Source organism: Pyrgilauda ruficollis, unplaced genomic scaffold (genome assembly GCF_017590135.1).
Source record: "Pyrgilauda ruficollis isolate IOZ18807 unplaced genomic scaffold, ASM1759013v1 scaffold3, whole genome shotgun sequence".
In the NCBI taxonomy this organism is placed as follows: domain Eukaryota; kingdom Metazoa; phylum Chordata; class Aves; order Passeriformes; family Passeridae; genus Pyrgilauda; species Pyrgilauda ruficollis.
The window spans coordinates 17,738,043-17,765,520 of NW_024524377.1; the positions used below are offsets into that span (position 1 = coordinate 17,738,043).

At 37.5% G+C, this 27,478-nt stretch overlaps 1 protein-coding gene across 1 annotated transcript in view; it reads left to right on the forward strand.

Annotated features, from left to right (window-relative positions):
- Positions 1 to 23,445, forward strand: part of MYO3B (myosin IIIB) — a 196,591-nt gene extending 173,146 nt beyond the window's left edge. The window contains exons 34-36 of the mRNA XM_041473419.1: positions 21,500 to 21,606; positions 21,981 to 22,027; positions 23,313 to 23,445. Coding sequence (XP_041329353.1) covers positions 21,500 to 21,606; positions 21,981 to 22,027; positions 23,313 to 23,445 — 287 coding nt within the window. The remainder of the gene's footprint in view (positions 1 to 21,499; positions 21,607 to 21,980; positions 22,028 to 23,312) is intronic.
- Positions 23,446 to 27,478: the final 4,033 nt, after the last annotated feature.

The window sequence follows — 27,478 nt, forward strand, 5'->3', positions numbered from 1 at the left end:
GGCACAGGTATTGTAGACACCAAATAAGCAGGTAAGCAGTTTTACGAGCAGAGACAAGAACCAAAGAGAAGTAAGCAAGTGACACAATGAGTAGTTTTGGAAATAAATATACAGATATACAGATAGGTATTTTCTTCCTTCCCCATACCATTCCCTCCTCAGCCCCATCTTGGTTTAGATTTTGAAATGGTTTCTAGTAGCCATGCCTTCATTGCCCTTTTGAGAGCTGGGGAAGAGCAAATGATGGTGATTGGAAGAGGGATAATAATATTTTCCTTCAAGACAGGATGATTTCCCAAAGAGGGAAGATTTTTCATTCCTATAGTGTAGTACCTATGGATATATTTAGAATGTACTGTTGGCTTTGTATCTATCAGATAATAAAACTCATATTGGATCAGCATTAAAGTTAGCTTAGGGACCTCCAGAAATTTATTGGGCAGAAGTTTATTCTTGGAGTTTATTGTGGTTCTGAACCTAAATGCTTTCTTTACATCCTTCCTTGACTTTTGTAGTTTTTGTCTGGATAATTCTTAGCCCCGTCCTACAGCTGGAGAAGCAAAGTACTTCCTAATCCCTGCCTATGGATTTAAAAGATCTCTGCTTCTTTCAGGGGGCAACTCTGAAATCTGAAGCCCTTATCCTCATCATATCCTCCTCTGTATTTATGATAGCTTTATATCTGTATTCCAGGAAAAAAAAAAATGCTCTGGTGGACTTCTACTTGGAGATGAGCCCAATGAGTAGAGCTGGATTGAAAAGATGCTAATCCTAGAGCACACTCTATTTCCCTAGGATTGGTAGGATTGGTGCTTGTGTTGCCTTCGGGCTGTGGTTTCCAATCTAATTGCAAGACAAGGACAGTCTCCCAACAGCTCACATGCTCTGCAGTAGAAATTCCTTCTGTGAGCCTGGGTTGTGTAACCCCTCATGTTACAGGTCTGAACGCTAGGCTCTGGTATTCACTGTGGATCAGTGTCATTGGGACAGCACTACTGAGCTGAGCAGCTGGGTCACTAACGTAGCAAAGCAGCATCTCAGTCAACTCAGATAATACTCAAGAACAAAAACTCATTCAAATTGTACTTGACACAGCCATTTTTTCCATTCTCGGCCAGATCTTTTGCAGGACACACTATCATTTTATTGGCCATTTTTTCACCTTTCCTGAAACCTGGGTTCTCAGTACAGACACGTGGATTTTTCTGCCTTTAAGAAAAAAGGTTTCCAGAAGACTGTGACCACTAACTGGCAGCTATGTGTGTGATATGAGTATTACTGATCATTTGTAGAAGTCAATGAGCGCAAACCATAGTCTGAGACACTTTTCATGAATCTCTGCATATAAAAGAGGTTTTGAATATTGAAGTGTTCCTGAGGTTCAGGTGCTATCCTGCTACATGGACAGGATATTGTAGCTGGTGTCTGATGCTGGAAGATGTCTTTCCTAGGTGTCACATGCTGCCAGTTTACAGAGCTCAGAGAAACAGCCTGCAATTTCTTCAGCCTCCTCATCTTATGCTTAGGTACTGCAGGATGCCTCTGTGTATGTTTAGGTTTATTGGTTTGTGGAGGATGTAATGCTTTAGAATGTCAGCATGCCCAGAGAAGCTGTGGATGTCCCATCCCTGGAACCGATCAAGGCCAGGTTGGATGGGGCTTTGAGCAGCCTCATGTAGCAGAAGATGTCTCTGCCCATGGCAGAGGGATTGAAACTCAATCTTCAAGGTCACTTCCAACCCTCATCGTGCTGTGATTGCCTAGAAACTTCCCTTAATGCAAGCTTTGACTTACAAAGTGAAGAACAGAGGTATCTTTGAGGAATGCAGGAAATAATAAACCTGTGCTGTATTTAATCATAATTAAAGGAAAATTAAATGAAAAATTTTGATTTGATTTCAGCATATTGCCTAGTTCCCTCGGCCAACCAAATCAGAGACAAAGGTTTTTCTGCCTCTATTCTCATTTCACAGCAGGATATCAGCTAAATGAAGTTTTTTTAGTGACTTGATTGATCATTTCATATCTGTTACAATTTTTTATATTTCTCTGATACCAGTCACGAATATACCTTTTGAATACCCCTCTCTGTTGATGGACTTCATCTGAACTGAAAAATCTAGGCATCATATCATAGTCATTTTGCAGTGGAAATGCCAGTTGCTGCAGTGATACTCCCTCCAATGTTCACAGGCAGTTCCTGTTACCACCACCACAATTGGGTTAAACACAAAAACAAAAGGCAAAAATATATTTTCCTAGCAGGCTGGGGATGGCATGGTATCTAACACAAATTTTAAAGGCGTATAAATGAGAATACTAATGCATAACATTTAATAACATATGATTTCAAAACTTTTTGTATACAAACAATGAATACAGCTATTTACTAGCACCTGAAGCAAAGTAGAGATGGCAAAAATGAATCAATTTAATAAACAGCCTAAAAGACCTTTAAAATGGGTATTGAGCTTCACTTTTATGACTTCAGCATATTCCATCTTTGGAGCACCTGAAGTTTGGAACAACCCAAAGATTCTTATTGTAAAAATAAGGGTTGTGAGAAGTTTTCCTTTCATGTGCAAATAGAGGTATTGCAGTGTGAAGTTACACCCGTATGGGTCAGCTATGAAAGCTGCAAGTGGGTACCTTATCTCTAGGCAGCCTGGCTTTCCAGAGCTGTGAGCAGTCAACAGAACTGTGACTGCTCAACTACCTCCAGTAAGTTGTTCACTTAGGCAGTTACGTACTCAATCCTGAGTAGTGGAGCCACCCAACAAATGACAAAATTCCAATAATAATTGTTATATCGCAGTTTAATTCAGAGCATTTGGATATGAGGTGTTTTCATTGCTGGATAGTTTCATTTAACCAGTTGTGTTCAGCACACTTACAGAATCTATTTGCTAAGAGGGTAAAACCTGTTGCCAGATTTTGTAGGCTTTTTCACTCCCTCATCCAGGGAATGGTGAACGGTGTAGGACCAGGAAATATGAAATCCTGTATCTCAAAAACCCAAGGGCTGTAAAGGCATCACCAAAAAATGCTCAGAGCATAATTGCCCTAAGGATGCCTTATCAGCATCAACATGCAGCTTGCTATATATAAAACTTCTAAAGCAACTCCAGCTATACTGCTGTCCTAGTATGATTCAGAAAGCTGAGCACATGCCTTCTTTTCCATGGAGCACACTACAGAGAAAGCATGCCCTGAGCAGACTCAACCAAGGAGAAGAGATGAGGATGACCCTATACATCAGCAATTATAATTACCTAGAAAAGGATCAAAAAACACTATTGGTGCTGCTTCAAGCCATGGGTAAAATGGCAACTGCAGTGAAGCTGCTTCATAGTCTTCTCTTGTCCGTGTATGGAGGGAAGATTCTAGTCCTTCCAACATTCCTGTCAAGCAAATCTCAATTACTTGGAATTTGTTCAGGAGAAGGGTGAATTTTACCCTGAAGGAATTAGGAAGCATTATAGATTCAACATATGGGACCATATGTCATTTGTATTGTTTCCAAATGTTTCTTTTTGAGCTTTTTCCCTCCATTGCACAGATTATTTCACCACACATTGTCTAGAGAAGGTGGTTTCATATTCCCATTTCTTTCATTTAGCCACTATTAAATCTATATCTGTTTCATAATACTGTTTTTCAACATTATTTCATCCTTTGTCTCAAACATGTACTCCATAAGTGTGGTTTGAGGCAAGTGCTTTTAATATGTTTTTCAGGCACTGCCAAAGTCAATGGCAGAAATAGAGAATACAAGCAGAGATGGTCCTAAACCAAAATATTCCACTTGTTTATAAGGCTGTTCAAAATCAAACCAAGCCTTTTCCTTGACCCTTAATAGAGGGAAACCAGCAGTGATGTTTGATTGTGAGTCTAATTAAACTAAAATTGGAGATGTGTGGATTCTACCCTCTCTTTGCTGTGCAGATCAATATTCTCATGTAATGTAAATTGAGCTGGTCTTTATCTCCCTCTTTTCCTGTTATTTTCTACTCCAGCCTTGGAGAAGAGCTCTGGTGTCCAGTGACATCTGTTCTAAATCGTGTTTTGGAAAAAATGTAAATACAGAAAACTTGAGGTCAGACCCAGACAAAGCACTGGGCTAGCTCCCAAGGCCTCTCTACATCTGGGTTTGTTTGATGTCAGGAAGGCTGTCCACAGAGTCTTCAGTGATGGTACCAAAAGACCCTTCATTTAAGGCTTTCCATGGATTTTTGGACAGGTATTGTAAATATTAAAACCTTTTGCTGAGCTCCCTATATATAAAAATCTGTGACTGGCTGGGTGCTGGCCTCTTCTGAAATGGAGAATGTTCTGAAGTGCACAAATTCTTCATCCTGTCCAGATGAGTGGAGATGATCTTCTGTGACCTTCTCAAGCCTCAGGCACTCTCATACTTGTCATGTTTTTTATAATTTGTTTTTGTTTGTGTCTAATTCTGGTAGTGTTCAGTTGCCTGTCTGCACAGGCCTGCATAGTTCCTAGACCTTTAATTTATCAGAATTGATAGATGTAAAAGATGCAAAGTTTTGCTGGGCAGTGATAGCTTCATGTTGGACTGCATGAGGACAACATTGCATAAGCAAGTGCTGAAGGTCACGTTCATAAGAATTCAAGTGCCTTAGACAGTCTGTTGAATTGTACAGAGCAGGCATCAGCAGACCTTAAATTCATGGGTGTGTTAGAAAATTGCCCTAGGCAGGGGATAGTAAACTTCTTGGTCTCTGTAAACTTGATAGAGTTGCTTTTTGTTTTCCTATTCTAAGGCCTTTTGGCACTGTTCTGGGCACTATTGTTTTCCTAAGATCAATAACTGTGAAAATTGAGCTCTGTTGGAAAAGCCACAGAGAAGCAGAGACTTCTTAACTAGAAAACAGCTTTACAATGTGGTACAATGTGGATTGGCATACATTTTACATTTTTATCGAGTGTGTATTTACCAATTAGTCAGCAGCCTGAGCCAGTGGATTTAATGAACTTTGTGTGATTTATGCATAGCTTTTATTAATTGTGCCAATAGGGATAAACAGTGGATACAAATAGATGCAAATGTCTCACTTCTTTCTCCTTTAAGTAATACTATTTCTTGTCATTACACTATTTTTTTATCTACTCTGTGCATTAGAAAGTGATCATTTCTTACCTTCCATACTACTGTCCTTCCAAAGGTAAAGCTCAAAACTTTCACCAACCCACATTCTCACTGGTCTGGGCTATGCCCAAGGCCAATACAGAAGTTCAGAGAAGAAAGCATTTGCTTCTTCTCCACTCTCTCCCATCAGTGGAATTTGTATTAAATAGTAAGTAGGCCACAGAAACAGAGAGCATGTGAATGACTTGAGATCCTGGTAATTTGAGCAGTCAGAGAAAAAGGGGGCCAGCACCTGGCTTTCAGTCTCTGTTTGAATGAATATTTAAGTACTTTATGTAAAGTGGGACACTTTCAACAAATGAGGCTGAGAGAAGCCTACCTAAGAATATTTTCTCACCCAGCAGTTAGGCTGCTCTCCTGAGAAGCATGATGTTTGGGCTCAGGTCCCTGTACCAAATCACTTTAAGGAGGTGCTTGAAGCTACAATCTAAGAACATGGCCTAATCACTGAGTTTTTGGATATCAGGGGTGGCAGCACTACCTCCTCTGTTTTGGGAAAGGAGTCCCCTTGTGACAAAATCAAAATGTTTTGTTTTTTTGAGATGCCAGAATGAATTCTTTCAACATCTCTGAAGTTTTTTCATGTTATTTCAGCTGAAACTGTTAGTTAATATGACCTGAATTCACACAAAAAAAAAAAAAAAGTTTCTGTTGCCCTAAAATTCCAGTAGAAGTGAGGGAACAAATTAATAAAAAAGAAGCCTCATTAACTTCTAACTCAGGTTAGACACTCTACAGTTGTCTGGTCATGGCACTTCCTGAATAGGGCCCATCAATGGTTGTGCTTTATGGTTTTTATTGGGATGCTTCCCTTCCACATAAGTGGAAGTTCCTCCTCTTTAGAAGTAAGGAGGACTGTGATCTTGAGTACCCAGAATAGAAAAAATATTTAAATTATCCTGCTGCAGAATGCTAATGGCCAAAATGTAGGAACACCTTTCAGAAATCTTTAGGCATTTTCATCCAATAAATGCCATTTGGAACTTACACAGCTAAATACTAGGCTATTTTTAAAGACAAAACTCATTATGCACATTGACAAGTGTAGTGAGATCATGTTACTGACTTTGCGTGCTACTTCAATACTTTCTCATCTTCAAATGCCATCTTTTGATGCCATAAAAAAAAAAAAAAAAAAAAAAAAAAAACCAAAAAAAAACCCCACCAGAATCCAAAACATAGTCAGTTTTTGTGACGTCATTGACTTTTTCTCTTCAATGAGTGTGGACAATAAGTACATTTTTCCAATGTTCTACGTTAAATTGCCAAAGTTCTATGTTTATTAGATGTTAGAAATGTGTTTGGGTGCCATTGTAGTTACACTTTGGCAGCAGCAGAGTAACTCTTATTCACAGGTTTGCCATAAATTCTTTAAAATTATAAGAAAAACTCAATTGCAGGCAAGATTTTTAGTTGTGTCCTTTAGTTTCTGTATGAAGGACAAACTTTGTCACCTCTGTAGTGGTGTGATACATGATAGGACGTGAAACATTTGCTTCTGAATATTTTCATTCCAGAAGCAAAACTAGAAAAGGTAATCAGCTGTACTCTCTCAGCTCCACGGTCCCCTTGGACCCTCTCTTACCTTGGTGTTTCACTGAAGTCTGACGAGCTCAGCCTTCTTTTGGTGAGCCCAGGTTCCCAGCTAGTGTTTGGACACTCAAGTCTTTCTTGAACAGGGGCACAAACTACTGCTGTTTCTTGTAAAAGAGGAGCAATATATCATGGAGCTCTTCATGGTAGGAATTACTCTCTCTTTCTGTGCATTGAGCTGCAGTGAAATAAGTAATGGTAATGTTTAGAATGTCATCATTAGACATCTGAATTTAATACTTCAGCAGGGATAACTGGGAAGTTCATCCCTCACGTTCTGTGTGTGTTCAAATGGTTATCCTAGTCCTGGCTGTCTGCACCCTTGGAGGAAAGAGAGAAAAGGACAATGTCATGAAGACATTGGCTCTTTGCTGGCACTGTCAGATGGTAGAGGCACCTCCTCCTCACAGGCCACACAGCAGCTGTGTAGCCAGTCTGCCCGCATCCTACTCTGTGAGGGTTTATGTTGAAACCTAGTAACTCTCTGAAAAATAAGTACACAAATCATGTAAAGCTAAGACTTCATATGCCAGAACAGCTACCTGATATATTTTGTATCTCTGCACAAACTTACCAGATCAAGTCCTAATAGCAGAGTTGAATTGCAGAATTAAAAAAAAAAAAAAAAAAAAAAAAAAAAAAAACCCACAAGTGCAATAAGTATAGTAAACCTCTCCTATGTATTTTACAAATAAAAATAAGGATTTATGGTTATATAAATAATATTGTGAACAATGCTAAAAAATTGGTGAAAGAACAGTAATTTGTTTTGGAAAAACATGTGTTTTTGGTTGAGAGTAAGAAAAAGGGATAAATCACTAAAAATAACATATTTTAAGGAATATTTGTGCCATCTCATAAGACCTCACATGATCCATCATTGTGCAATGTGATAACGCATTGACTTCATGTAGACTGCTGACATGAATGAGTGTTTGCAGCAAAAACTGAAAAGCTTGGTTTCCTGTATGTGGTGTTATAGATAGTTTTCTTTTATTAGTTTCCATCTTCAGAGTAGAAAAATATCTTTGAGACGTCTTTATTTTTGTGTCTGCATTTTGAAGTTACTAATAATGCAAAATGACCTAATCAAAAATCAAATGTATGACAAGAGGGAGATAATTTTCTACTGCTCTACCTTGTGAAAGCAAACAATGAATTGGAACTTAGTGTCCAAAAATTATGTTTCTTTCCTTTTTTCTATTTTTTTTCCAAAACTCATAGTTTTATGTGTCTTTTTGAAGTAATTTATGTGGTCTGTACATTATTTGAAAGCATAAATTTTGCTGATTATCTTCAATTTGCTTTTGTCCACCCAACAGCCTCATATTCATTTAATTTAGACAACGATGAGCAGCTACACATTGATTCATACTCTCCATGAAAGCACAAGTTATTCTTACATTTGTTATATTGAAGAACCTAGCATAAGAATTTTTCATCAAAGGTTAGCCTTAAGTACTCTTACATATTATTGTGGATTGGTAGAAAGTATATGGCTCTCAGTTATCTCTGACTTATAACTGCTTTATGAGTTAATTTGAGTATTGTGTATATCGACTGAGTGATAAAATTTAAAAATTTAATGTCTCTTGTGTGAGTGAAGAGAAATGCATACGTCTCTCTGCCCATAGCCTTTTAATTCACAGTGCTCTTTAATAATGGGAATAATAAAGCCAGTCCTTTCTAAAGACTGGATTTAAAATTCTGTTGCACATTTTTGTTTTAATCTTATTTCTCTAAGCCATGTTAATGTCAAGGTGTTTTTCCCATACTTTCCAATTTTTCCCTTGTATTCATATGCCTAATGTTGGGGCTGCCTCCAGAGGAACTAGATCTAGTGGGGAAGCTGTGCACCTATGTTAGTGCTTTCAGGATATGAGCCTTCCTGCTGGGCCAGGGTATTGTCACTACTATTATGGCATTATTTCAGTAGGAGACTTTGATGACTGTGTTCACAGCGGTAAAGCTGATTTTTAGGTTTTGTCTCCATGGGGAAGTTAGTAAGGTGTAAGGCTAATATAAATTTATGATATAGCAACTCAACGCATGCCAGTGCTTCGCAAAGCTGTTCAGGCTAGATGTGAATCAGACCCCGAGGCAGTATAGCTGGATGAGTGCAGTGCCGTGCCTAAGCTAATTAGTCCTACTGAGAAGCAGGATATGTTGTGGAAGAGAGTTATGTTAATATGGCCATACTTCCTGGCTATTCAAAAGAGAGAAATCAGAAGTGGCATTCTGTGGCAATAGGTACACTTGCAATGCACTGGTTTGTTCATGTTGTAATTCTGTGGGGTCCTTTGTAGGTCATTCACACAAGGAATAAATGCACAGTAATTAATAAAGTGTTAATTCATAAACTTTGCATGCTCTGCAATACCCACAGACCCAAGTACAGAATCAGGACACAAACATAAAAAATTTTTATGTTATATCACAAGCTACTCTATAGGGATATGCTATTCAATAGCAGCCAAGAATCTAGTATAGACTTGTAAGAAGGGGGTTGAGAAAAAAATCAGATATCTGTAGTAGTTAGGAGGTAAAATAATATCCAAATCAACTCCACAAAAAAATTCCAGAAGTCACTTAACCTGTATTTTCTGGAGTGACAGGAAATTATGTGTACCTGCAATAACGCACTGTGGAGGAGCCTGATTTTCTAGAAGGGCTAAGCTGTAATGGTTTAAAAATCAGCCTTTCAAGTGCCTCAGTTTGAACCTTGAAATCAATGCTCATTTTTCTAAAGAAGAGTTCATCTTGTTCTGAGGAATAAAATTTCATCAGTCACTTGAATTAGTCACATATTTGTGAGAGAAATAAAGAATCTAAATAATTCCATAGCATTTACCATTTTTAAAAAGTTCACTCAAGTACAAAGATTGTGTTCAGAGGGGAATATAGTACAGTGAGCTGATACATTAATGCAAGCTGTGCCCTGTCATGAACAGTGTTTTTAGAACAAAACAACATACTGTCACGTAAGCAGGTCACTATAATACCAGCAGGTCAACTTACTTTATTTGTATATGTGCACATAGATGTACACCTTCCTCTTCCTGCCTAAGCTGAAATCTTCACCAAAATTTTCTTTAGAAGCATGTAGGAAAGACTGGATGAAAATTACACATATTCTGTGTGCTTTGCACTCTCCAAACTCTTATTACAGGTAGTGTTGCTAAGTACCATGAAATGCACAACTTGAATTTGCTATGTTATTACTGAGATCCCAGGGTTGGAATTCTTTGCAGACCTCCCTCTCTGTTCTTTAAATATCTCTTCTACATTTTCTGAATTTACTTTGGTATTACTGGACACTCCCATCTACAACTTCAGGATGACAGATAAGGAACTGCACCACTGGAAATGATGAGCCCTTATTTTTGTATGTGTCTAGCGTTCTTCCACTAGATTCATAGTGTGAGTTGTCAATAAAAGTTTGTGATTTGGATTTGGAAGTAGTTTAAAAAAAACAAGTCTTGATGCTCTTTCACAGGTTAACAGACATCTTTAAAGCCTGAAGATTTTTTCTACTCCTGCTTATTTTTCACAATCTGTCATTGACTGAATAGTTTGCTTATGCTTCTTCAGTTTTTCTTTCAAAATATTCCTTCAGAATTTAGTGGCCTGAGTTTGATCTGTAGATCACTTCTGAACTATCACTAGTTAAGTGTCCCAGTAGCACGTAACAACCCCTTAAAAAATGAATTGCTGTAGAACTTAGGTCAGCAGCATTAGTTTCCTTTATCTAGCCAAGATACCTCCTTTACTTCCAACATTTACAAATGTCAGGCCAAAGTACTGTAGCAACACCAGAAAGCAAATACCTTAACTAGTGGTATTTTTACAAGCTTCAGTCAAGCTTGCTTTCATACCCCCTTTAAAAGTTACTGCTGCCAACTACCTTGAATTCAGAAAAAGACCTTCTTTCTTAATGAAGAAATCTACTGAGAGTTTTATCTTGGGCTTCTGCCATTTATTCTTTGAAATATATGCTGAATCTGCTACACTCAAATTTGAGATACTAGTTGTATCAATATGGACCCATGGTTTCAAGCCTTTAGATATGCAAATTGTGTTTCTGTAACGAACAAAACCTTAGAGACCATGCTGTTGTGGTTCCACAGAGCCTTTATTGCGCCTCATCATTATGCTAAATTAATACAAATTTCCTGTGTGTCCGGAATTCAAAGTCAATCAAGTGGCTTAATCTCTGAGGGCATGGGATAAAAATGCTATTATTACAGTTTGGAAGAAGGTGAGGGATTACCTTTAAATGTATCCAGGCTATATGCTACAACAGCAACTCTGAAACACAGACCATTATGAACCACATCTTAATAGAGTGTGAACTTACAGATTGCCTCCTGCCCTACTTTTGATCGCACACACTAACTCCCCACAATTGTACAATGCATTTTTGGCAAATGCAGTAGTTGGCTCTGTAGAGAAGTAGTACTAGGAAGGTATTTGTGATTTGTTACTCTTCTTTAATGCACTGAATGTTTTGACTATTTTTAAAAGTTAATCTCACTGTTTACTTTTCATGTTTATTTCATCTTTTTCCCCATATGCTTTCCTTTTCTTAGCATCCACAAAATGAACCAGTGCCAAGTGTCCAGTGAATTTTCTGAAGCATATTAGCACATGAGATGCAGCTCTTAAGATCCACAATCTGTAGTTTGAAAACTTGTGCATTAGTAGCTCCAAATGTGTTTTGGAGACTAACTCTAAAACTAATGATACTGTCGTGTTATTTAGGATTTGTATTTTAAAGTTGCCAAAGCTATTTATTTAATCATATTGACTAAATCATCATCCTAATTCTTCTTTAAAGAAATAGCTGCCATCTAATTGTGCAGAAGTATCATGAGTTACTCCATTGTTTATGTTGTGTTTGTAAGAATTTTTTGAATGCTTTTGTTTCTGAGCAATTTTGAAAATTTCTCATACCACCAACATGGTGCATGGTTTTACTTTGGAAGACAGGGAAGGACAAAACATTCACTTGAGATTCTTTCTAATCCTATTTTCTTTAACTTCGCTAAATAAATAAACTGTGTCAACAGTCTGAGTCCCAACCATGGCATAATGCTGAAGAGACAAGCTTGCGTCGTGGCATACCTCTGAGTGCACGATGCCTGCGTAGGTGTCCCTAGGGTATGTGTTTCTACTTTAGGACTAGTACCTCAGATAAAAACTCATGGAGAAGGGAAAATGGGGAATGTGCAGAAAACTGAGGAATTACTGGCTTTCCTTTGTCTTCATCTTTCTACGGAATTTCAGCTTCCAGAAGCTAAGGCTGATCTGGTGCACTGCTAGCAAAGAGGCAAGTTTAATACAACCTTCCTGCCATAAAGAGTTGATCTTGAAATATCTTTACAATGAAGATTCTGATATTTTCCTTGTGAGAAGTTACCTCAGTCTCCATTTCAGGTGCCTCTTAGGGATTTGTTCTGCTTGAATGTATTTATTTTAAGTTGATCTCTTTCCTCATCATTCAAATATTAGCCACCTTACACACACACACACACACACACACACAAATCGACAAACAGAAAAACCCACCCACACAGGAAAAAGAACATTTCCAGCCCCATCCATGTCTATTTATCCTAATTTTCTCTTTCTCACACTAACCAAGAGGAAAAGCCTAGGGTATAGTATAAAAGTAGGGCAAGCAGAGATATTTGCCCAGAACACTCTCCAGCGAAACATGGTTTGTGGCTCAGGGATGTCTTGATCTGGAAGTGATCTCTTAATATTTATTTGCTCTCCGTGAGCTTTTCTGCTGTGAAGTTCTTCATTAATTTGTAGTGATCATGTGGCATTGCTCAAACAGTGAGAGAGACATCACTTAGCTCACATTATCATGTGAGATGATAGATATTTTTTATCACCTGGTGGCTATTGTATTAACCTAGTCTTCTAGAACTAGGAAATAGGCCATGATATGTAGTAATTCCAGCATACCCAGAATGACCTGGTTTTTGTCAGTAACGATCTCTTCTGAAAAGATCACCAGCCAGCTGTATTGTGGGATGCACTCTCAGCAGCATGGACAGCTGACCATGGGAGGTGATTCTGCTCCTCTCTCCGCTCTGCTCTTGTGAGACCCCACCTGGAATGCTGCATCCAGCTCTGGGTTTCTGAGCACAGGAAAAGCATCAATATTTGGTCCAAGTTCAGAGGAGAGCCACCAAGTTGACTATAGGGACGGAGCACCCCTCCAGTGAAGAAAGGTCGAGACAATTGGGGCTGTTCAGCCTGGTGAAAAGGTGGCTTTGAAATACCTAATTGCAGTCTTCAGTACCTAAAAAGGGGGCTCACAAGAAAGACGGAGAGGAACTTTTCACAAAGGAAGTGTAGCGTCAGGACAAACGGAATGGCTTCAAACTGAAAGAGAATAGGTTTAGATTAGTTATTAGGAAGAAATTCTTTATTCTGAGGCTAACGAGGCACTGGAATATGTTGCCCAGAGAATTTGTAGATGCCTCATCTGTGGAAGTGTTCCAGGCCAGGCTGGATGGAGCTCTGAGTGACCTGGTGTAATGGAAGATGTCCCTGCCCATATTAGGGGGGTTGAAACTAGATGATCTTTAATGTTCCTTCCGACACAGGCCATTCTGTGATTTTATGAATTAACCAAAAACTTCCACAACCACCTTGGGTCAAGTTCGAGGAGGGAAAGAAAAATAATGATAAGAAGTTTTCTGCATTGTCCAGAAGTAGTTTCTGCCATTCAGATAGTTTAGCATGAATTATTTTTCCCTGAAGTTACAGTTGTATTTGTGTAAACCTTTGGACTTTGACTAATTGCCACACCTCTGGAACCTGCCATTAGATGTTATTATGTGCAGGGCTTTTAAGGGCTTCTGTATGTTCAATAAATAGGAAGACATCTTCGGGACCATACTTGTAGAAGCATGCTGTTTGCTGACAGGTTTGACTCTTACCCATGTTAGTCACTGATAGTTCAGTTCTTTGGTATGCTTTGTTTAATCTCTGCCTTTTTTCCTCTACAGTCTAATCACTCACAATAGAAACTGAAAGAACTGACAAATACTGAAGGATCAGAACTGTGCTGGAAAGGAAAAAAAAGAGCAAAAGCCAAGATTCTAACTATTTATGGATCTTGTTTCCCAACAAAGTGTATCTAAAAGCCATTGTCTCGGGGTTCAGAGACAGCTAAATGATTGATTTCACATAAAATATTTGTTGTTCTAATTACAGTATCATCTGGGTCGTTGGCAACAAACGGATGCAAAACCAGCCTTTACATACCATCTTGAAAAACTTATGATTTGTTTAGTGTGCTTTATAATCCAAAGCATATGGCTTTGCACATAACTGCAGTATCCAAAATGAAGCTGTATGTAATGAATCACTGGGTGGGAGAAAATGCATTGCTTCTGTTACAAGTTCTTTCAGTGTGTGTATTCAAATGGTTCTGTTTAGGGTTATAAACAAAAGGATATGCTCACAGATTCAGCAGTGTGTTACAGATTCTGGGATGCACATGACATCAAAGGGGCTACACTAATTTCCCTAGCAGTCTATGGCTCTTGGCACTATGAGCACACTCCATCTGAATAAACAGAATTCTAGTTCACCACAATTGTGTGGGGGATCCAAGGTGATAGTGAAGCTTCGTTTTGCTTTATTTTATATCTTTCTATAGGATTTTTTATTCCTTTCAGATTCTGTGTGTTCAGTGAATTGGGTAACTACATTTGAGCTATAGACTACAAAGCACTTGACACTTGAAAATGATTAAATCGAATATATTATTCTTACACAATGAATCCAGGTAACAGCTTTAAGCACACTGGAGTTGCTAAGGATTATTCATTCTTTCAAAGCATTAATATATATATTTTTTTAAGTAGTTAGCATCCTTTTCATTAGCAGCACTTACGTGAAGATTCGGTAAGGTACTTTGTTAGTTAGCAAGGGCTGAGGTCTTGTAACTCCTCAAAGCACATCTGATTTATTGTTCTTTCCATGCTTGCGTGTCACTAGCAGCATGAAGAGTGCCAGCTCCTATAAATATTCCTGGACACTCTTATATACAGGAAGGGACCAAGGGAATTTGGTGGCAGGAATGGTTGCCATCATACTTGATCTCATTATATCAACAGAATAGTTGGCCTTACTGAACATTTGCGGACATCTGAAGGTACTGGTAGGTAAGCATAAAATATTCTGGAGAGAATTACAGTTGTTATGTCAATATGCCTCCAGGCTCCTGATGTTACTAGATTAATTTAATCCTCTGATGCCAGAACATAGGTTCTACTGCTGCACATTAATGGTTTTTATTCCCTTTTCTTCTTTTCCTCTGTTCCTCAGTGCTTTACTTAATCATTTATTTTTTTGTCTTTTACCTCTTTCCCATAATTATCTCTTTTTCCTCCAAATAACTTCAGAAGGGAAAAGAACATAATGAAGACATACCTTATTACTCAAGTCACCCGGGAGTCTTGTCTTTATTCTCACCTACCCTGTCTTGTTGTCTCTTGTTGTGGTTTTGCCTGTACTGAGATTAAAATCTTAGAGAGACAGTGTGTTTATTTTCTATCAGCCTCCAGCATTTTTTCAGAACTACCATAATATAATTGAATTTATAGTATGTCGCATAGACACGGTAACTTCATCATTTCTGACTGAAGCTACAGATTACAGGATGTGAAGCCTATTAGACCTGTTATCCTGTCCTTGTTTCTGATACTTTTATAGTTGGTAGCATTAACAGGCAATGTACAAATACCCTGTGATGTGGGCCAGGTGTCTCTTAATGTGTGCTCATACTAAACTCACCCTGACTGCAGCTTAGTAGGGGCACATACAGGATAGTTCTGCACTAATGGGATTGAGTATGGCAGGCAGATGCAGCAGGAGCTCAGGGGGACTAACTGCTTGAGTATTCACTCTGCTTCCCAAGCACATTTTTCATCTTACTCCCATTTTACTCCTATTTTACACTTAAGGCATGATAAAAATTTGTGCAAGTGGTGGAGAATCATGGCAATGGAAAAGGAAGGAAAACACATTTGTATGAACACTCATAGTCAAATAGCATTGTGTGCCCTTTGTAAATCACTCTTTTTAAAAACAAAGCTGAAATAATGAAAATCGTGAAGTCTAGTTAATTTGCAGCAGTTTTTACTGTGTAAGTGATGTTCAGTCAGTCCCATATAACACTGATATGAGTGGGACCAGAATCATTAGTCCCTTGAGTCCTCTCCTTGAACAGACTTGCATAGCACACAGGAAAATGTAGTTGTTCCTTGAAGTCAACATGCTGCACATAATTATCCACTAGCATCCAGTCCAGGAAGAGGATGTATATTATCATTGTCTGTGAGGTCATTTCTGCATTTGCCTAAGACTTCAAGAGGAGAAGTGAAGTTAACTTGCTGCCTTGAAAAATGATTCAAAACTGGAAACTTGAAAACATCAAAATGTATATAAATTATCAAAGGAGAACAAAGACAAGTTTTTTCACAAAAGTCTTCTCCCCAGGCTATAACAATGCTTTACATAGGCATGATCAATATATCCAGGCTTGAGAACCAAAGTCTTTTGGAATAAATTAGACTGGCAGGAAAAGAAACAAACAAAGAACAAATTAACATGATTTTAAACATTGCTTAAATTTTCATGAATGTAGACCTTGAGATGTTATGATGAGATCCCATGAGTCTGTGCTAATATTTGCTTATAATTAAGGGTTGCACTTTCATGTTTCATCTGATATTATAGATTGGAAATCAGCTACATGCTTACTATTTTTCTTGTCATAGTGATTTCTCTACTTTATTTGCTTACTCTGTTAATAATATATATGATTCCTTAAATGGCCCCATCACCTTTCCTTTGACAAACTGCCCCTTCTCGCACTCTGAATCTCCTTGTTTGAGTAACTGGGAACAAACTACCCTTCCAGTGATACCAGGTTTGTGTTCACCTATGGCAGAAAAGGAGATAAGACTAACCCCTCCCTCCCAAACTTGCTTGGGTAAATGGCTTCAGAAGGAAAATGAGTGTGCTCAGCTCCACTCTTCAATATGTGTTGTGGAGGATGAAGTCCCTTCAGCAAGGGAATAGGCAACACAGCCTCTTTGGGGCACTGACACATTGGCAAAGAACCCTTGTGTGCATTTCTTGCAAAAAAAGTAAGATGTCAATCGGTGTTTAGAGCCCCAGGTGTGCTGCACCACCCTTAAAACAATCTGATGCACATAAATTTATTTTACATGTTTCTAATGCAGTTAAGCTGCTTACTCACAATTTCTGTGCAGAATTCTCCATGAAAGAAAAAATTAGCAATGTTTGGCAAGATTATCAGCATCATGAGGTTTTTGAAGCAAGAGTTTAGTCATTAAGAGTTTATGGAGACCCTAACTTCATTTCAGCAAGCAAAATCTGATGATTCTGTTTCTCTGACATGGCTGCCTGGCACCCATGCTTTCAATACTAAGATAATCAGGACAATAAGGACATCTAAGATGAGATCTTCACTGAATATCAAGGGAAGTCACCTGCTCCATGGGAAGTCATTAGAAAAATACATTTTTGCCACTACTATTTTGAAAGTATTGGTCAGGGCCCAAATCCTAGATGCAAAAGTCCATGTGTCAGTGCTAAAGAGCAGTCTGAAGTCTTTTGTTAAATCTTACTGCTTGGCAGTCTGTGCATTTCTGAAAGAGTCCTTTGCAGCTTATGGAAAGGATGGGTTTTTAAACAGAAAAATCTTATAAATAAGATAAAAGAAATGTGTTTATCATCTCCAAGCTAAGAGATATCATTAAAAATGTCAGTATAATGGGTATAATGGCTGACTGAAGAAAAGTATTTCCATTTCAGCCATAAGAAAACAACGTAGAAGAATCACGTGGAAATTTAGAAACTAATTCCAGAATTTAAAAGATCAATACAGATTTTCTGCAGACTGAGACATCTGATAAAAATTACATTAGAGAAATTAATTCTTGTTAAAATAGATGTGATCTCTATCACATCTTCAGTTGTTTTTGCTTAAGTCAAAACATGCCTTTTCTAAAAGTTTCTAGTCTTAACCTGAGTTTCCATCATACTGCTAAATATTTTTTCTCCCAATTGATTGCTTGCAGTATATGCTGTAGTTCTGGTCTAAAATTTTCTTCAGCTTCTACCATTAGTTAGTCTAGACTTTTGTTTTTGAATGTTCTGTATAGGGGTTTGCACTTGCTTCAGATCACCTCTTCACCTTCTTTTGAAAAGAATGAAGTAGAACAATCTTCTTATGTTTCTCGCCATGTGGCAGATTTTTCAGAGTTCAAATTGTTCCTGTTCGCAAAACATTCTGCCCTTTGTTGCATCCACTTTAAAATAATTCTGTACACAAGAATTAAACTAGTTTTCTGTTTCTGTTGAGTCTTCCCTTCTTTGCACCCAGTGTATTTCATATTCAGCTGAATATCTGTAGTTCCCAAGTCTCTCCTGGAGACATTGCTTTCCAAGTATGTAATTCCCAATTCATAAAAATGTATCTTGAATGTTTGACTTCACATTTACTTGAAAAAATATATCTTTCTGTCTGACCTCTGCAAGTTGAGGTTTTTTGGCTTAGACTCTTATGCATCAAAGAAATAAAAAGGATAACCAACAGTGGTAGTACAGAACTAAACAGAAACACCATCAGTTTCTTTACTTATAAATATCTTCTACTCCAATAGATGGATCCAGTAGCCAGTTTCTATTTCCCTCCACTGCAAGCCACATCAGTTTTGTGGTGTCTTTAGGAAAGCATCCACATGAGCCTGCTCACCCATGTGTCGGTCTCTCTGAGCTCGTGAGACGAGGATGCCCAGCACCTCAGCTACCCTACACTTAGAGCAGCTGACATAGTGCACTTGGCAGAAAGCATTTTACCTACTCTCTTGTTATTTCTGCACTGCAGTAAGTGATTTATCAAATAAGAAATTGTAACCTAAGGATTTTCTGTGCTCAGAGTTTAAAGAAAAGGTTTTCTTCTAGACGAAAGGGGGTCAGATCTCTTTCTTAAAAAGTGGTGCTAAAGGACAACCTGAAGAAAGTGTGTGTGTTCACCCTCTCATCTGGTTTCTAAATTTGTAGCAAACTAAGAAGCCTGGACATGCCAGAGGGACTTGGCACAATTTCTGTGCAGTATAGACAATACCTCATTAATGATAGTGGTGCTGCTACTATTGCTATTAAATTACAAGTGACTTTTTCTTATTGGTGGCTTTAAGTTTGTCATCAAAGCAAAATATTTTAGAACAGCATTTAAAATGCCTATTCAACTGCTGAGTGTTGAGCACATGTTAATACCATTTTCTCCAGATATGGTAGTTTATGATAAATGTTACCAGATTTTGTACTGTTCATGTAGTGTGCAACTAAGACAAATGGGCCCACTGAAAGGGTATTTCCTTTGGAGAACACAAGCTGCAGACCACCCGTAGGATACACAGAAATAATTAAGTGTCAGGATAAAAAGGTAGAGCAAAATATTAGTGACTCAGAATCCTAATGGATGAAAGACATTAAAAAACCAGCCTATGTGTATGTGTGTTTTGAAAAAGAAAACATGTGAAGGTCTCAAGAGCACTTAGGGGAAAGGAAAAAAATCTACCCCATAACATTATTGTACTGTTTAAAAATTTCTAAATATTTGTGTGCTGTGTTTTTACTTGTGACAAGCAGCAGAGGTGTGTGAAATTATGCAGAACAGTGAGTACCTGAGTTCATACCAGCCTCTTTCTAGAATAAAAAAAAAGTCATAGAGAGTTTTTCAAAAATTATATTGCTGTAAGAAAAAAAACTCAACTAGCTTTGTGATTGAAAATATTGCTTGCAAAAATTGCAGACCCTGCTGTTCTGATGGAGGAAGCTCTAAGAACAATTTGAGTAACTTTCAGGGCAGAGAGAGGCTAGAATGTAGTTATGACAGGTCTTCTGCAACATTTTCAGTCTACAGAGAGAACAAAATTGCATTTATATCCTATCTGAATCATAGTGAAAAACACAGATATTTTTTGGGCACCCAATTTCCTCAGAAGTATTTTCTGGCACAGCTTCTGCCTTGTCTGTTTGGATGCAATATAGGCAAGTAGCAAAGGTTGTGGCTCAGCCACCACAATCTCTTTAGCACAATATAAAGGTTTACTTAACTTGAAAGTATAAAGTATTGAAGCATTAGGTATTAAATTAGCAAGCAGGAGGAATGTATTATTTTTAAGTTTTTTTGTATTAGTGGATAAATATAACCTTTCTCTATAAAACTGGGTTTGAATTTTAGACCCAGCTCTACAGTCAGCTCCCTGGTGGTCATTTAAGCCACCATCCCTCCCAGGTGCTGTGATGGAATCGAACAAGTGCTCCTCTCCCACGCAGACATTGCAGTTGCACACTGAGAAGAAATTAATATTTTTTTAAATTTTATTGTTGAGGGGAAGGAAGTGAAAGAGAGAAAATCTCTCAGAACAGTCAATCTTTTGGCTGAAAAAGCCAAAGTTCAGACATCTCCTCTACCTCGTTCAGATTGCAGGTACAAACTATAAGCCCGAGTGCATAATAAACCTCCTCTGTAATGTTACCTGCTCCTTAAGGCCAGATTTTGTCAATGGATTTGTGAGATTAGAGCCCTGCATCTGCAAAAGGCATATTAACTTCAGTTTGAAGTGTTTAAAGGAATTCCTGCTGCTTGATCTTTGTGCTGGTTTTTTGTATAGGAGCAAGTTCCTTGTGCAGTATGGAATGCAAATGTATAAGATGTATATTTTTCCTTCAGTGCTGCCAAAACCTGTTTTTATTCATACTGTCACTAAAATAATTTTTAACAAGGAGATATGAGAAAAGTCAAAGGCATTGGGGCAATCATCTGAAAAGTAAATCACCTTTGCTTACTCCCACAGTATATTGTAGTAGCTTACTAACTTTATGAAAATAGTTACCCTGTAATCCAAAGTATGTATCATGGAAAATACCTGGTAAAATAGAATATAGCATACTAGAAAAAAAAGCATTAAAAAACCCCAAACAAACCACACCCCCTCCAAAAAAAAAAAAAAAAAAAAAAAAAAAAAAAAGGCAAAACTTAGCAAGCTGTTGGTTCTTTTCTGAAAACCTTCTGAAATTCTTCCTTCATCTCTAAATTCTGCTTTCCAGATGACTTTAAGCAACTATTACTTTACAGCACATCAGAAATTATATGAAGAAAGTATACTTCCAAACTGATTCATTTAATCTGATTAAACGGAGAGCCATGTCAAGAAGGTAGCCTTTTTATATAAAGAAAATGATGATAATAGACTAAGTCTCATCAGTCAAGAGACTTTATTACTGTCTACTGTAGAAAAACTATTTTGTTGTTGCTGAATAATACATTCCTAGCTAGTCACAATATACCTCATTTCCTGCTTAGATAACAGAAGATATTAAGAAAAAGTGTGAAAGGAATAAGGAGCTGTGTGATATAGATATATGGAAGAATAAAAAACGTTAAAAAGTGAAAATTAAGTTCTGCATAAAAACTTGCATTTGAGCTAAGTTTCAAAAGAGAAAACAAAGATTCCCAAGTTTCTGTTCGCTTACTTTGAATAGAACAGACTTGCTAATAAATCCAGGACCAAATAGGACAGAAGAAAAGACTGTTTACAGACTAAAATGTGCTAAGACGTTCACAGCACCTGGCACAGCTTAAAACTAAATTGTGTTATCTTACTGTAGGTTCAGAAAACTCTCTTGAACAGAAGCTGAGAACACCTCGTCGACGATGTCAGCAGCCCAAAATGCTGAATAGCCCTGAGGATAACATGTACTATAACCAGTTAAATGTGAGTTCAAAGTGGCAATAAAGCTGTTTTACTGGCTTTGTTTCCAGTTAATAATTCTGTTATTAATACCTGTTTCAGCCCCTCCAGCCCCACCCCCACGTTCTTCTGCTCTCGTCTTGAACATGTGCTTATGCTCTTTATCTGTTGCTTTCATGTCAGGATGTCTGCCTTCACGGTGAATAATTGATGTGGTTTATCAAAGACGAGCAAGATGCATGCTTCATCAGGCTCACTTGAGCCCTTTGATCAAAAAAATTATGCTGTGACTTCTGATATTATCAGCATCTGCTTGCATTCAACACAAAATCACTTTGAATTAAAAATTAACGACTTGCTGCTTTGCTTTGACTGTATGTTCTTGGCCCTCTCCACAGGGAACTCTAGAATATCAAGGGAGCAAGAGGAAGCCAAGAAAACTTGGGTAAATATCTATCTTCTTAGTTCTAAGCAACTGTAAACAGAAGAAGTCCTTTGTGATATTACAGAATATGCAAAACTTTCTAGAGAGGTTTCTAAAAATAAACAATTAACATATTTCTGTGCATTGACATTGGACATTTTCTGCAGAAGCAAATGTAAAACTTGCATGTACTGCTGTCTGCAGACACTAGAACTGATTCTTAAAAAATATGCTTCCCAGCTCTCTCTGTGTGCTATTACTACCAAAAAATAGCATTGTTCATATTTTGAAGTGTGTTTCACACTGGTGGAAGGTGCCAGATGAAGGGTGTTAGAACTGGAGGCCTGTGACCCAGAACAGTGCCAGAAGCCCTGCCAGCCCCACAGCAGCACACTCGCAGTGGGCCTCTTGTCTTCCTGGGGGAGCACATGTGAGGAGCTGACAGAGAGGCGACTCTGCACAAAAGGAGTTTCTCCTTCTCTGTTAACTGAGTCATTTCTCATTGCTACATGAGCAGGTACCTCCTGGTATAGGTAGAATAAACTAGGCTGGCTCCTGTACAGTTGCCCAAATACTCACTTGCCTGATCACATGGATCGGAGAGAACTGATGGGTGCTTACAGACACATTTAGTCCAAAAATTTACCAGAACCTTCTGGATTTTTTTCTTTTGGTTTTTATTAATCTTCTGAATATAACTTTTTGAACAAGAGGTCTTTGAGTCAAGCTTAAAGTCCAAATTTTTGCAAGACTGTGCAAAATTTGGTTTATTTTCTCTCCCTCCCCTAGTTTAAAAAAGTTTGTATTCTGGGAATAAAAACACTAACATCAAGCTGCAGTGCTCATCATACATCACAGAAAAATGAAAGCCCCTTGCTGTCAATAGGGCTTTTCCCAAAAATTGATGCTGTAGTCCTTGGCTCATAGTGATAGCAAACCATCATCTGAAATACGATACCAAAATCATATCCTACTTGTGGAACATGCACAGACAAGAAAAGCCACATTGCTCAAATTAAATGCTCATTTAGTGCAAATAGTTGTTCTATCATTCTATACTCCCAAACTGAAAGATGATACTGCATTTCCCTGATCCTCAGAACCATTCGCAATATAAAAGATATGTAAAAATATATGTAATAGCAGTTGGAATATGTATAAAAGCTGTATCTTTCTCATCAAATCATCCCTTTTCTTTTTCCATTCTTATAGTGGGGCTTTTCATTTTTACATCCACAGAGTAGTTGCTATTTCTGAAGATATTGACAGTGTTTAACTTAAGAAGTGTTGTTTGTTTATTTTCAAGCCAAATCAAAGTACTGGATGGAGAGGATGAGTATTATGAATCATTGTCAGCTGTTGAATCTACCCCTGAAGATGACAGTTTTCTCAGCTCTCCATCTCCTCCTACAAGAGATGTGTCTTTTGCTCAAAGCTGAACCTCACTTAGTCTATTGACTAATACTGGTAAGAGTATTTTCCTGCTGATAAGCTCTTCCAGTTAACTTTGTTTATGTGTGTTCCTATAATATATTAAAAATACCATGTTAGCTAGTTACTTTAGTTCACTGATTTAGATCTAGGTTTTCAGCTGTACACTGTCACATTTAGCTGTATTTCTATAAACAATTGCAGTAAAGGGGAGCAACACTACCTGTATGTGTTGATGTTGATAATGGACATATTCCTTTAGCAGCAAGGTTAGTTTATACAATTCTGACCCCTTCTTTCCTGCCTCCCCCTCCCCTGGCTGCTGTTCCCACCCTGTGCCATCCCTTCTGTTGTGCTGGCACAACTGCTGGTAGAGCTGTGTGAAAAGTAAGATCAAGGAACTGAACTAGATTAAAAGAACACTGTACTAAAAATTTTAATTTGGGGTCATAGTGAAAATGTTTTGTATTTCATTAGACTGATATTAAACACTGTCCTTTATAAATCTCTCTGCTGTGTATGGCTTTTAACACTAGAAAAATGTACAGAGTAAAATAATGTAAAATATAATTGTGTCTCAGTTTACCTTACAAATAGTTTTCTTCTAAAGTATTTCTTAACCATAAGTCTAACTCAAGGAATTATTTTAAATATAAGAAGTAAAACAGTTTTAAGGCTAATGTTTCACACACTGCTGCATTTAGTCCTTGTGACTGAAATCATGATTATGACTAGTTATTCTTGTTATCCATGCAAATATTTCATTTGTTCCTTAAGCTATATGTCTACGCTCCGATGACTCCTACATTTCCACAGCCCTCTTGTAAGTAGCAAGGGGGAAAAAGTCACCTGCAAATTTTTCTTCTTGCTTTTCACTTTCTTTGAAAATCCTTAATGATAACTTTCTACAGAATATTGAGATTCTTTGACAGTTACTGTTTCCATGGCAGAAGCCAACAGTTTCACCTTACTGTTCTATTTCTGGTGCAGAAACACCATTTTGACCTGTGACCATTCTTTGCTTCTTTTCCAGACATGCTCTTGTCAAAAAGTTTTGGAAATAAAATGTTCACATTTACTGCCTTACACATTTGCCCAAAATTATTCCTTTTTTTCTTTTTTGGCAAACCATACTGATTAAATCTGACCATGTATTTTACAGACCTAGTTATCATCCTTGTTTTTATCTCTGCTGCAATGAGTTTACCCGTGCTAATAGATCTTCCTGTTGGAGATGCACCTCACAGCTGTTCCTTAAGCTACATAATTTCTTACTATCAGTGTTCACTGGCATCATCTTTTTGACTACAGGACAAGGAAAGGTGGCATGAGAAATGAGACCCGTGCAGTCACGATATCCTTAGGCTAGAATGGGGTTCCAAAGAAGAAAAGGTAATGAAATAGTTCCACAAAAGCTTTGTTTCTCCTAACAAACACAGAAATTAAGTTAGGCAGGGCAGATGAGGATGGGCAAAGGATTCCAGGAAGAGTAATTCTTCAGTCATTCTTCACCCAAAATACGAGAGAAGGTTGAAGCTGGAAATTATAATCCTGACAGACACTGATTTCTTTCAGTTCACTCCTCATTCTCCTCTGATGTACATCGAGGTAGGTGTACTTTAAAGGCACTTAAGAGCTTTTGAAATTTAGGGACTCCTTAAACAACAGAGAATTGGTGAATGGCTGCAGATGAATTAATGGCATTAAAATGTGCAGCGCAAATAGAAATGGCAACTAATATGAATGCATGTGTATAGATCAGTTTCTTTAGATTTTGTCAAAATGTAGCAAAAATTAGTATGTTGTGGTAACTCATCAAAAATTATGTCACTTTTCCTATGCAATAAGTAAATTCTCAGTTAATTTGTAACATCTGGATGGAAAATAAGATTCTTTTTAAACAGTCAGATTACTTGCTGTATTCTTCCATGGCGTAGATCACAGAGAGTTCTAGCAATATTGATGCCTTCTCATTCTATCCTTCCTTTTTGAAAACTATTAAGCAAAATAAAGCTTTATTATTACTGCAGTTCACATCATTATACATAGTTAAGAGTTCATCAGTTATTTTAATTAAATGACAGTAATGTTTCCAGGTATTATGTCACCTGCCTAAAACCAACGGTTTACCTTACACTGAGTAATACATTACTCTGAGTAGTAAAGTTCATCAAGAAGTAAGGGAAAGTGAAAAATAATATATAATTCAGTGAAGCACTTAATCCAAAGCTGAAGTCCCACTGAAATAAATGAAATTTTGGCATGTGATTAAGTGCTTTGCTGAATGGGGGCTTGAGTTAACAAGAGCAGCATTAGAACATTAAAGAATGAAGTACAGGCAAAATGCAGAAACTCTCCAAGTACATCCCTTAGGTTTCTTCCTTTCTTCTCTTCCAGTTATCAAGCTCGTATCAATCTCAGCCATCAGAAATGGACTTCAAAGACATTTTAAGCAGTCTTTAATTGCATGGAAAGGGTATAATACAGTATTTTCCTTGTTACATACAATGCCACTATCTACATCTGCTGTACTTTTTCATATTAGTTAATGTCAGTAATACTTTAATACTGAATTTACTGCCTAAAAGCTGCTGTTGAGTAGTATATTTTCGTTCTTGTTGCTTCTTAGCTAAACACTGTGCATTAAGTCAGTCTGGGTATTTTACTCTTTCCTAACTTACCCCCTTTCCTCATTTGTTTGTGCTTCATCCTCAGCAGATGACCCTTTGAGGTGGTCTTCTCTGATCCTGATTTTAGAGCACATGTATACCTTTTGATTATTAAAAGCCTTGCTGTAGAGCCAGGCAGTCTCACTAAGAATGACCAAAGAGCTGAACTTCTGTTATCATATTGATACAAGTGTGTGTTTGAGTTGATTGATTTGTGTGTGAAACAGGAGATATGTCAGTGTGATGATCCTGGTCAGTGGAAGCATATCAACAAGAATTGCTTGGGTTTTCTTATTTGGCTTTCACAACATTGATGCATTGTTCTGATTTATTTTCTTTCATGTATATTATCCTGAAATATTAATGTCTTTTGCTTAATAGTTCATAACATATCCTGTTCTTAATATTTTATAAAAGTAAAGAGTTTAAATCCTGATAGGAAGAAGAAAATTTCTTAGACAGTGTGTAATATATTAAACAGTTTTCAGCTGATGGGAGAGAAAATTATGAAGCTCAACAAGGGATTTTAGTAGATTTCTTCTGTAGACCTTAATGGCACTAGAAACTGGTTCTTGCTAAAGACAATTTCTGCCTTTCAGTTATGGCAGCTTAAAAACTTGTCTCTGTGCCAAAAAAAAAAAAAAATCGGGCAGGGAGCTTTTGGAGATTAGCCCCTTTCATTTGGTAATTTTAAATGTGCTTCTGACTTAAACATTTACATCACTTTAGTAACATAAAGGGACCTTAGAATAGGAGTAAATTGCAACCATCTTAAATTTGCCCTCAACGTGACCTCCCTCACCCATACACTGTAAGAGTTGTGGAAAGGTCTTTTGTGCGTTGAAGGTCTTTTAAGTGGCCCCTATCAGACTATCCAAGGACTTGTTGTTGCTTAGAACCTTATGAAATGTGGCTATAAATGATGTGAAACTGGGTGCTGCTATCTGTTTTACACCATATAAAAATTGATGCGAAAATGGGATTTAAGTCCCAATTTTAAAATTTCATCTTTTAAAAAGTTATAATTGAATGTTTATACCTTTCTGTTCTAATATTTGCAATTATAAAGGAATATTGCTTGTTTGTTGTAAAATAGCTAGCAATGAGATAAATAACTCAAGTCTGCCATACTCTTATTTCTCATTCCTTTTTTCATTGCCTCCAAACAGAAGGAGAATTTGGAGAGACAGCCATACTGTGGCATTTTTAAATGTCTTCAGGTTAACCAGATAAATATAGTGCATACAATTGAAAAATCAAGCCATATGGCGCAAAAGTATCCTCCTATGAGAAATGGGTAAATGGTTTCAGTACCGATATATGCATGAGATGTGGCACATACTAAATTTACCCATCCTGCTTTTAACTCTGA